Raw genomic sequence first — 11,786 nt, 5'->3', positions numbered from 1 at the left:
GAGAGTGAACTGCCTGTCAGAAATCATAGCACGTCAGCTGTCTTAACCGCGGCTTGTGTACTGCACCATCACTGTGTCTGTCACACGACTCTGTTACCCTTTCGGGCTTGAACTGATGATAAAACGAACGAAATTATTAACGGTCTTGATAAAGGGTGCTATAACAGCGCCCCCTGGAGCCAGACCACAGCAGGTCACTGTCCCAGCAGTGTAACACCATTACAGGCACAGCAAATGCCTGAACAGCTGACTACTGCTGGACATAAACCACACACACACACAGACTGTAAACTACAATTATGATGTCTGAAAATTCATGGACTGAAAATCAAGCACACAATCGACAACTTAATAGGCTTCTTGAGTGAACAAATGTAGAAAAAGTAGCTCTGACGGATATCAAAAACACTGTGGATCCTAAACGAAAATCAACAACCAAAATTACACATGTAGAGAGTTCTTGTGCACATAAAGATGTGCTTCATAAACCTCCCTTGATAGATCTAAATTCATTGCATACCCTCTGACCACACACAAACAGTGAGCTCAGAAACCCGGACCACGAAGTAAAGCCTTTCATCATGGGCACAAATGTGAGCATACATACTTCACTTGAGTCTCCTATAGGAAACTGCCACTGAATCCATTTTCCTAATCCATGAACCTTGCTGCCTTTCTCCATTTCCCAGAAACATCCTCACCGTTCTCATTTGGGCTCAAGTTCGTAACCCAATCCTGTCCGTATTTACCCCCAGGCCCTCACAGCTCATCTATAACCAGTGAGGAGACAAATCTCCAGTTACCTTCATACTTCACACACTATCTTTCAGTGTACTCTTTCCTCTGAAGGCACAAACACAAGCCCATGTGTTTATTGGTTTTCTGATTTAAAGGGATAGTTTACAAAAAAAAAGAAAATTAGCCCATTATTTACTCACCCTCAAGTCATCCTAGGTGTATATGACTTTCTTCTTTCAGACGAATGCAGTCAGGAGTTATATTAAAAATTGTCTTTGATCTTTCAAGCTGTTTAATGGCAGTCAGCGGGTGTTGCATGTATCAGTCCAAAAGAAGTGAAATAAAGCACATCCATTCATAATAAAAAGTGCCTCACATGGCTCCGGGGGGTGAATAAAGTCCTCCTGTAGCGAATCAATGCATTTTTGTAAGAAAAATATCCATATTCAAAACGTAATAATCACTTTAATGTAGCTTGCGCTCACTGTTGTACACTGGAAGCAATTTACGTATGAGGGCAGCGTTGCGCATGCGCCGGTGAGTCTCGTGAAAACCAACGTTTGTTAACAGGAGCAAAGGAAGTAAAGTTTCCTTACTTTAGCAAAGGAAAACCAGTCTCCTCTTGGCTTATATCGAAATCCTCTGACATTCTTCTTTACAAATCCTTGTTTTGTACTTCTAATTAGTGACCGTTGTTTTGTTTTGATCTCTCCCCTGCGCTTCCGTGTGCGTCACTTCTGAGCGGCGCATGCGCTATGCCGACCTCATACGTCATCCGCCCAGAGCTGCTTCCGCGTACAACAGTGAGCGCAAGCTACATTAAAGTGATTATTACGTTTTGAATATGAATATTTTTCTTACAAAAATGCATTGATTCGCTACAGGAGGCCTTTATTCACCCCCCGGAGCCATGTGAGACACTTTTTATTATGGAAGGATGCGCTTTATTTCACTTCTTTTGGACTGATGAACTGCAACACCCGCTGACTGCCATTGACCCTTTCAGTGGTGAGTTTAAAATATTCTAGTGGTCCCCCCCAGAGTGAGTCTTTTTTTTTTTTTTAGGTGACCGTTATTTTAGAATGTTTCCCTGGCGATGCGTCATGCTTGTCAGGTGACACACCGCGGCCACAATAACACTGTATGACAGACGGATCGCTTTTATTTCGTTTTTCCTTTTTTTATTCAAAATATTCATAAACTTGCTTACCATGTCATGAACAATCTGATATTCCCATTCACAAATGTGTATAAATTAGTGCGTTTTGTCATTTAAAAACCTTTCTAAATGGTCTTGATTGTGATCTGTAACGTGAGACGGGTGCCGCCATGTTTGTTCGCACTGCAGTTCAGAGAGTCCTGTCAGTTGGATTTACAGCATGTGAATTCATCAATTTCTCCCGAAATACATGCAAATAAGTGGCGGTGAACTGGGAGAAGAATAGAGTGAACTTTATAGGTACTTACACTATATGTATCTGATATTAAAGGGGTCATATGATGCGATTTCAAGTTTTCCTTTCTCTTTGGAGTGTTACAAGCTGATTGTGAATAGATAAGATACCTGAAGTTGCAAAGACTAAAGTCTCAAAACCAAAGAGATATTCTTTATCAAAATTAAGACTCTGCCACGCCCCCCTAAAACGGCTCGTTCTAACACGCCCCCACATATCTACCTCACTATGTGGAAATATTAGCATAATGCCACCCAAATGTGCACGCAAAGAAAGAAGGCGTGGTTTCAGTAACCGCAGTTAGTGTTGAAGCAGCCAAGTCAGGGAGACGCTGTGTGTTTCTAGGCGAAAGCAAAAGCACTTTATTTGGGCTTCCAGAAGTAGATGCATTTAGGAATCTTTAAAATTACTTACAACAGAACAGCAATGCATTTTATGGATGACCGTTTCGTGAACCTAGGAGAGGAGGTAATGCGGAGCTTTGCGCATCGTGTGTGTGTGTGTGTGTGTGCGCGCGCTTTAAAAAAGCATCATATGACCCCTTTAATAAAACACGTCTGCAAATTATTTGTGAATGGATTGTTATATTGCTGCTTCCATAAACATCCGTGTGTATTGTTTTACTACTTATATGTCTGAAACCTAAAATAAACATTATGTGGTTAAAAACACTGCATAGTTGTGATTATATGACAAGTGCAGCATGAAAATGCAGTTTGAATTTGGCAGTTATGTGACGTCATTGAACATTCTAAATCCCGATGATCTTTAAAAAAGCATCATATGACCCCTTTAATAAAACACGTCTGCAAATTATTTGTGAATGGATTGTTATATTGCTGCTTCCATAAACATCCGTGTGTATTGTTTTACTACTTATATGTCTGAAACCTAAAATAAACATTATGTGGTTAAAAACACTGCATAGTTGTGATTATATGACAAGTGCAGCATGAAAATGCAGTTTGAATTTGGCAGTTATGTGACGTCATTGAACATTCTAAATCCCGTATGTGGGACCGTACTCCCAGGGGCACGGAAATAAAAATCCCATATGTGGGACCGTACCGCTCAACAGGTTAAACAGCTTGGAAGATCAAAGACAATTTTTTTATATAACTTCGATTGGATTCATTTGGGAAAAGAAAGTCATATACACCTAAGATGCCTTGAGGTATTCATGAGCTAATTTTCATTTTTGGGTGAACTAGCCCTTTAAGAACTTTCCAAGCTGTGGCTAACTCTAAAAAGCGAGCATGTACTTATGAATTAACTTGCACACACTCAATCCGCCAGTCATTCCCTCCCATTTCTCACCACAATCGGCTGTCTGAAGTATTCATCTACTGCAGCTCCTCTCAGCGCAGACAGATCCACCCCATGGAAAGATGGCTGGTACCTGAAAGATTCAGTTTTGTAAGCATAAGCACAAAATAAATGATCCAGAGTTACAACTTCTGCTACTCTCTTAAATGACTTTGAGACTATTATCTGCTACCCGTTAAATGACGGCCTGCTTGTTTACTCAGACTCGTTCTACATTCTGCATCTTTACTCTCCCCCAACCACCCGATGTCCTTATATCATCTTTTTAATAAACTCACCAGAAATTGGCCTTTGTAAACTGCTCCATATAAAGCTGCTCATCTGTGAAAGGGGCGAGGTGCACGTCTCCGATTGTGGGAAACATTTTGCCTGAGATAACAGAGGTGTGATATGTAAAGATATATTGATACACTATGTATACATTAGTCTTTTGTTGTTCGGTTGCTTTTACTGAAAAAAACTTTGTACCGTTGGGCTTGAGGAACTTTTTGGCATGCAGGTAGCTCTCCAGCATCCTTTCGTTGAACAGCATGTAGCCCATGGGTTCAGAGATTATTATGTCCACCTGCTCAGATAGGGAAACTTCCTCCACTTTCCCAGGAATCACCACCACACGCTCTGACAGCCTGTTACTGTTCACAAGAACCTGTGGACACACAATCATTAGCATTATTACTACTACTACTTAGCATGACGTTCAATTAGTCAATGCCAAAAGCCATCATATTACATCTTCTTATCTTATTACGAAATTCTGCATTTGGCACAATACCAGCTTCTTGGCATCAATACTAAATCTATTTGTCAAGCATTCAGGTCTTTTTATAGGAGAGGAATTTAAAAAAAATCCAACAATTATAAATATAAAAGTTTGCTATCACTCATATCTTAGTTTTTTGGTACAGATATCCAACATCACTCAATTACCTGCATATTTATAAAAGATTAAATGTGATTTTACATGTGAAATATACCCTACATACTTGTGAAATAGACACTACCATTCAAAAGTTTGGGGTCAGTGAGATTATTTTGGAAATAAATTAATAGCAAGGATGCAGTGAATTAAAAGTCACTGTAAATACGGCATGTTACGTTTTTATTCAAAGAATCCTTAAAAAGAAAAAAAAAACTTTTCCCACAAAATATAAGGCAGCACAACTGTTTACAACATTGATAGTAAGAAAAGCTACAAATGAGCATATTAGAATGATTTCTGAAGGATCATGTGATACTGAAGACTGGTTTTAGTATATATTCAAATAGGAAACAGTTATTTTAAATTGTAATATTTAACAACTTTACTGTTTGATTGATCATATAAATGCAGCCTTGGTGAGCATAAAAGACTTCTTTTAAAATCATTGAAAAAATCTTACTGACCCAAACCTTTGAACAGTAGTACATGTTAGTGATTGAGAAATCTGTCATACCTCTGCATGTTGAGCCATGGTACTGGCCTCCACAGCATAAACTTTACGAGCACCAGCCTGAGCAGCGAAAAATGACAGAATCCCAGAGCCACAGCCTACATCCAGCACCACCTGAAACAGACAGGACAGACAGGGAAGGATGAGAACAAGAATCACATGATATGACACAACCAGGTCCAAAATGCAGGTTTAATTTAATAGCAGTTCATTCAGAGAAGCATTCACAAGGAATAACCTTTTTACAGGAAGTGGAAAAAGGTTAATTATAAAAAGTCAACTGTTTCAGTTTTAGATATTTTGGTCTGGACAACATCAAAGCTAAAGGTCATTATAGCCAAAATGCATGACTAATGAGTTTGTTTTTATTTTAATGGAGAACAAGAAATGCTACAATAAGCACAGAGAAAGCAATTCTGAAACTACTCTACTTCATGCTATCTACAAATACACAACCTTCAAATCTATACAGTAACAGATGTATCAACAAGAGAAATAACAGTACTTTATCCTTGAAGTCGGTATGATTCTGGAGGATAGCCCGTTGATATGTTCCAGTTCGCACATAATCCTGCATCATGTTTTGTTGTTGAGAGAGGTAGCCATAAAACTGAAGAAAAAAAAAAAGAAAGAGGGCATTCATATTATGCCACTTCTATTGATGCTACAAGACAAATTTCTCCATTAGAAATAAAGGGTACTCTGGATACCTTTAAAACATTTAAAATATCTCTTAAAAGGGTGGTTCATTGCAATTTCACTTTTTTAATGTTAGTTAGTGTGTAATGTTGCTGTTTGAGCATAAACAATATCTGCAATGTTACGAAGCTGAAAGTTCAACGCAAACGGAGATCTCGTCTTTTAAAATTCTGTCAGTTTAATGCCTACAAAAACGTCTGGTAGGGACTACAACAAGTTACTTCCCGGGTTTGTGACATCACAAACCCAGATAAACCCCGCCCTCGGGAAAAGACAGCAAAGGGGGCGAGGCCATGCTGCGCTGCTTTAGAGAAGAGGAAGAGAAAACTAGAGGAGCAGGTAAAAATCTATTCATATATGAATCGCGATTCTGGATTCTAACGATTCTAATGGATTCACAAGTTTCAAAATCAATGTTCTAAAGCAGCGGTTCTCAATCCTGCGCGCACTAGGTGGTTTAGCCAATCACAACACACTGGGCTAGCTAACCAATCAGAGCCCATCTCCTATTTCTGAGGGCGGGGCTTCATAAAAACAGGAAAAGATCAGCCCGTTTCTCAGAGAAGGGACAGAGCGGTGTGGAATAAAGGTAAATTATGTGAAAAATAATGCGTTTTTTTTTTTAAACAAAGCACTAACACATGTTAGACTGCACCCCATAAACACAATCAAACCTAGAAAAAACCCAGTGAACCACCCATTTAAGGTTGCAAGACAAGAATAAAACTGGTTTGTCAAATGTCAATGTGTTTTGTTTAAGCATGTTAATTAGAAGCCAAACACACCTGGAAATACTGTACAGCGGAGGACTCCTCCGTCCTGTCACTGAAGACTGAGTGTTCACCCCCATGTCCACGGCAATTCTTCAGGAGGTTATAGAACGACGAGAAATCTGGCAAACACAGCACCAGTGAATACATTAAGAGATTTCAAGCTTCAGGACCATCTCTTCATTCAGGTTTGCCCACAGTCATTTGAATGAAAAGTTTGTACTCAATGAGTGACTGCAGCCGTGCTTATCTGAATGTTTGTCTGTTGATAGTTAAACAGCATGCCAGCTACCATGGCTATATTCATGGTGAGAAAAGAAAAAAAAAAGATTTATCTTTGATTAAAATTCTAACACTAAAACTTGTTTCACTTCATTTTCATTAGAGGCAACTGAAAAGTGAAAGAGTGAAACTGAAAAGAGTCCTAATGGACATCACAGTCCATCATAATATGCTTTGCTTGTCTGAATGTCTCTCAGCAAACTGCTAAATTACCGTAAAGCCTGATGTGCCTGTAAAAGAAGGTGAGTTTTACCTGCTGGAGATGCAAACTGCAGGAGGACACTGTTACAGCCCAGCGTAATGATGAAGGACTGCTTCCCAACACGACTGCATTCTGTCTCTCGTGATACTGAACACTTAAAGACACACGTCTCCTCATCTGTGGAGGAAAGCAAATGCATGGATGTTAATAAGCCTCACCCTAAAACAGATCAATGTTTTTTTTTTGTATTATCCCATTGTTTACAATTTTCATTGAAGAAAAACTGAATACATTTCTTTCTTTTGAAGAATGTTTCAACAGTTTCTGTCCATACAGTGGAAGTCAATGGGGTCCAAAGCAACACTGGACCCTGTTGATGTTCTTTATATGCACAAAATAAGACTTACCTCATAAACATAAAAAAAAATAAAATACAAAATGTATTTAGTGCATACAAAGAAAAATAGTCATACTTTATATTTACCAATTTAAAGCTGTATTTCAGCTTTACACTATGTCCTTAAAGGTTACTAGCACCTATACATAAATCAAGCAAATCAAATAAGCTAGACCTGTTCATAAACAATAAGATGGCCTTCTAACCACTGCAACAGTAAATGGTGAAGCCAGGATGAGGGATAATAAGGCCTTTTGCACCGCTTTAGTTCTAGAACTAAATGTACGGTACTAAAGTACTGGGACGACTTTGCGCGACCTATTTCCCAGTACCATTTAAAGGGTTGCATTCTCACCGAGAGTGTGTACTAATAAGTGCTGTAAGCCGGTCGACAGTGACATAATTTGTGCGCGGCGTTCAACAACAAACAAAGAAGAACAACATTAACAACAGGAGGATGGAGGACGCTGTGATCGGAGCTGTTTTTGTTGTGTCTCGCGGGTTTCACAATAATGGACATGGAAAGTCGACGTATACATAAAGCGATTGAAAGAACGGAAAGGAGGACTAAGAATCTCCTCCGACAGCTGGCAGTGCTACATTTGCTACAAGTGCCAGCACTTCAGCGTCCGTCCATCTATCGCTGTTCTCCATACTTGCGAAATAAGTTGACATGTTTACAGTATGTTTACACAGCGTTTTAAATCATGGCGGGTGAGGGTGTTTTCATACACGTTTGGCCAATCAATGTCTACTTACGTCACGATTAGTACCAGTTGTGCTGGTTAGACCCTGCTCTGGAGTAGGAGCTAATTTGGTTCTCGAAAAATGGCAGTCTGGTACTAAAACCGCACCCAGTTCCCGCAGTGCAAAAACACCAAAAAGTGGGTAGTTCCACAATTAGTTCTGGTACTATGAAAAGGTTCCCGCGGTGCGAAAGGCCCTTTTGTCATCTATTTGCCCAGCTGTTGTAGGGTTAAGTCAAGCTTTCCACAGACAGATTAGGCTGGTATTCATTTATATAATTGAGCAGAAAACAAGTACAGTTTCTACAGCAGCTCAAGAAAGTACCTCTTAAACAGAGGGCAGGGGAATAAGGCCACGGAAATCTGAGTTTTAGAGTGATGCTTGGCATCTACTGTTCATAACTGAATGCTTTGCTCTCCTAAAACATCCTAAAAGACAGGTAAACTAAGTATGTTTTTACTGGCTAACATACAGTATAATAGTAATTTATTTTATTTGGCCAACCCACGCTCATTTTCGTTTGGTACAATGAATTTCACACATGCTGATACATGTTTTGTTGACTTTTTGTTGTTTGTGCGTTGTAAAGCACATTGAACATTGGCTTAAAGCACTCCAGGCAGGCAGTAAAGACAGTTATTACTATTAATATTATTGCTAACATTAGCAACCTTGCGCTGTTGTAGGGTTAAGTCAAGCTTTCCACAGACAGATTAGGCTGGTATTCATTTATATAATTGAGCAGAAAACAAGTACAGTTTCTACAGCAGCTCAAGAAAGTACCTCTTAAACAGAGGGCAGGGGAATAAGGCCACGGAAATCTGAGTTTTAGAGTGATGCTTGGCATCTACTGTTCATAACTGAAGGCTTTGCTCTCCTAAAACATCCTAAAAGACAGGTAAACTAAGTATGTTTTTACTGGCTAACATACAGTATAATAGTAATTTATTTTATTTGGCAAACCCACGCTCATTTTCGTTTGGTACAATGAATTTCACACATGCTGATACATGTTTTGTTGACTTTTTGTTGTTTGTGCGTTGTAAAGCACATTGAACATTGGCTTAAAGCACTCCAGGCAGGCAGTAAAGACAGTTATTACTATTAATATTATTGCTAACATTAGCAACCTTGTCAACTGCACAACAAGGTCATCCATGTGACGTCAACACCGCAGGACGCACAAAAACACGTAAAAATTAAAGACGGGCCCTAATTCCTAATCCAACACAAGTGTAAATCATTTTAATATTTCCACGAAGTGTCAATTTATTTGTAAAAAATAATTTAACTTTTAGCACCTTTACTAGATCTTAATGTTTGCGCAACAATAAATATGTAAGAACACTCTCTCTCTCGTGCGTAAATTCATCAAACCGTGCAAAATATCACTCTGACACACGCACGTGAATTTCAATGAATAAACTTGGGCTTTCGACTAAATAATAAAATAACAAATGATGTGGCATTTGTGGCTCGAGCAATACAAACTTCTCAAATGCGATGTGGGTCGCGCATCTGTTTCAGTAAGACATTCATCTCATGCACGGGACATCGGCAGCATGAGGCTCCAAACAAAAGCCCTGAGTGCTGAATGAACAGGCGGGACACTGGAGAAAAGGATCGAGGCGGGGGACCCGCTATTGTTCCCCGCAGAACAAAGATGAATACCCAAGCGGTGCTGCACACAAGAAACCTCTGCGTAATTTCACATTACTTTAGCAATGCTTTCTGCACTTTGAGAAAAATAAACCGGTAACATTATAGTAAAAGTAGAGAGGTGGCGCAGAACTGCGCAATCAATCAAGTAAACTCAGCATCCATTCAGCCCATCAACCAACCAGGTTAAAACGATTTCAACAGACAAATCACATGTTTACGCAGTTAAGACCCCGCGCAACACAAAAACAAACACGTTTCTATAACACTTTCTGAAGCTCAATCGTGAAGGTTCAGACTGCGGCTAACTTTATAGGCGCCAATGCACATTATATCCGAAGCCCTTCCTAACTGTCCTGCTAAAAGTCTGGATGAAAACCTTAAAAGAAACCTCACGCATGTAACGTTATATTTCTATCTGTAGAAGCACATTCAGTGCTGGACAGCCGTGCGTTTTAGCTGGATAGTAACGTTAGCTAACTATAAGCAGCTTAACACAATACGAAAGTGTTTACGGATGCTAACATGCTACGATCAACGTGGTTTGTGCTGGCATGCGTTGAAACAAAACCCCTGGCTCCGGCAATTTCACATCTTTTAGAAAGCATGCAGGGGTGAATGGGCCGCATTTGGGATCATAACTCAAAAGCCGCCGGTGTCCCGGTGACCAGGCGGCGCGACGCACGCACATGCCGCACGCACAGACCTCTCACTAGGCTAAGCTAGGATACACCGCTCAACTGAGGCCGGACGCAAAGTGTTTAAAAGCCAGCATCTACTCACTGTTCGAGAGGCTTATGAGAGCCACGTCCTGGTTGATTTTGATTTCTAGCCGCAGAGGCTGCTGCTCTGAATGTCGCTGTATGTCTCCGTTGGCGTCTCCGATGGAGAGGAGGCGCACGCCTGGGAACACCGACACCGCCATCTTCGATCTGGGCAGAGACAGACAGCAGCTCAGCGCCTCAGATCTCGCCTGGAGTCACTGGTCAAGCTAGGCCTGACTTACTACTGCCTCCACATGGCCACATCTCGCTTTTTCCCCAGCTGTAGTTCAATTTCAAGACATGATATGGGCTGCTAAGAAAAGGCATGGTGTATCTTGAGTACACTAATACAAATGTATTAAATGTGTGGGTTGGAAAACTTATTGTAGGCTACAGGAGGCAATGTGAAGAAGAAGAGACAACACAAGTGAATGGTAAAAATTAACTTTGTCTTATAGAAGTCACCAATACATACCAATATGTGACATTGGAGCACAAAACCAGTCATAAGGGTACATTTTTTGAAATTGAGATCTATACATAATCTGAAAGCTGAATAATAAGCTTTCCATTGATGTATGGTTTGTTAGGATAGGACAATATTTGGTCGGAGATACAACTATTTGAAGATCTGGAATCTGAGGGTGCAAAAAAATCTAAATACTGAGAAAATCACCTTTAAAGTTGTCCAAATGAAGTTCTTAGTAATGCATATTACTAATCAAAAATTAAGTTTTGATATATTTACGGTAGGAAATTTACTAAATATCTTCATGGAACATGATCTTTACTTAATATCCTAATGATTTTTGGCATAAAAGAAAAATCTATAATTTTGACCCATACAATATATTTTTGGCTATTGCTACAAATGTCCCCCAGCGACTTAAGACTGCTTTTGTGCTCCAGGGTCACATATGATTGTCACAGTACAATAACACAATTGTTTTGTATGGGAAGATTTCTGAAATGTTGTTTAAATATGCCGATAAGGCGTTATCTAATTGAATGTACGCTAATTTACATACATTTCCAGAACAGAAATCTGAATATTGAATAAAGCCAGGTTCAAAATTCTTGTTTCATTTTGTTGACATATTAAAAGGTAAACGTTTTTACAGAGGGCATTTTGGATACCTTTTTTATAACGCCATAAATCAGAAAATACATTCAACACCCAGGGGGAAAAAGGAACAAATCAGGTGAATTATATATAAATAAATACCTCTGTAAAAACCTTAATACAGATAGGAATATAACTAGTTTGGAACAAAAAGTTTGGTGTATGTTGGTGCTACTGGAGATAAACTATTATAGT

General features: G+C 39.4%; 1 protein-coding gene across 1 annotated transcript in view; it reads right to left on the bottom strand.

Annotated features, from left to right (window-relative positions):
* The window catches only part of LOC107601216 (histone-arginine methyltransferase CARM1-like), a 17,061-nt gene extending 6,345 nt beyond the window's left edge, over positions 1-10,716 (bottom strand). Inside the window, exons 1-10 of the mRNA XM_016293307.1 lie at positions 10,488-10,716; positions 6,953-7,078; positions 6,433-6,539; positions 5,454-5,558; positions 4,952-5,062; positions 3,987-4,164; positions 3,797-3,887; positions 3,510-3,591; positions 821-882; positions 98-112 (exon numbers count right to left, since the gene is read on the bottom strand). Of these exons, the coding sequence (XP_016148793.1) occupies positions 98-112; positions 821-882; positions 3,510-3,591; positions 3,797-3,887; positions 3,987-4,164; positions 4,952-5,062; positions 5,454-5,558; positions 6,433-6,539; positions 6,953-7,078; positions 10,488-10,629 (1,019 nt within the window). The 5' untranslated portion in view covers positions 10,630-10,716. The remainder of the gene's footprint in view (positions 1-97; positions 113-820; positions 883-3,509; positions 3,592-3,796; positions 3,888-3,986; positions 4,165-4,951; positions 5,063-5,453; positions 5,559-6,432; positions 6,540-6,952; positions 7,079-10,487) is intronic.
* Positions 10,717-11,786: the final 1,070 nt, after the last annotated feature.

This window comes from Sinocyclocheilus grahami, unplaced genomic scaffold, assembly GCF_001515645.1.
Source record: "Sinocyclocheilus grahami isolate Dianchi unplaced genomic scaffold, SAMN03320097.WGS_v1.1 scaffold302.1, whole genome shotgun sequence".
Lineage (NCBI taxonomy): Eukaryota > Metazoa > Chordata > Actinopteri > Cypriniformes > Cyprinidae > Sinocyclocheilus > Sinocyclocheilus grahami.
The sequence above is the reverse complement of the archived record's forward strand: the minus strand, read 5'-3'. Positions and strand labels throughout refer to the sequence as shown.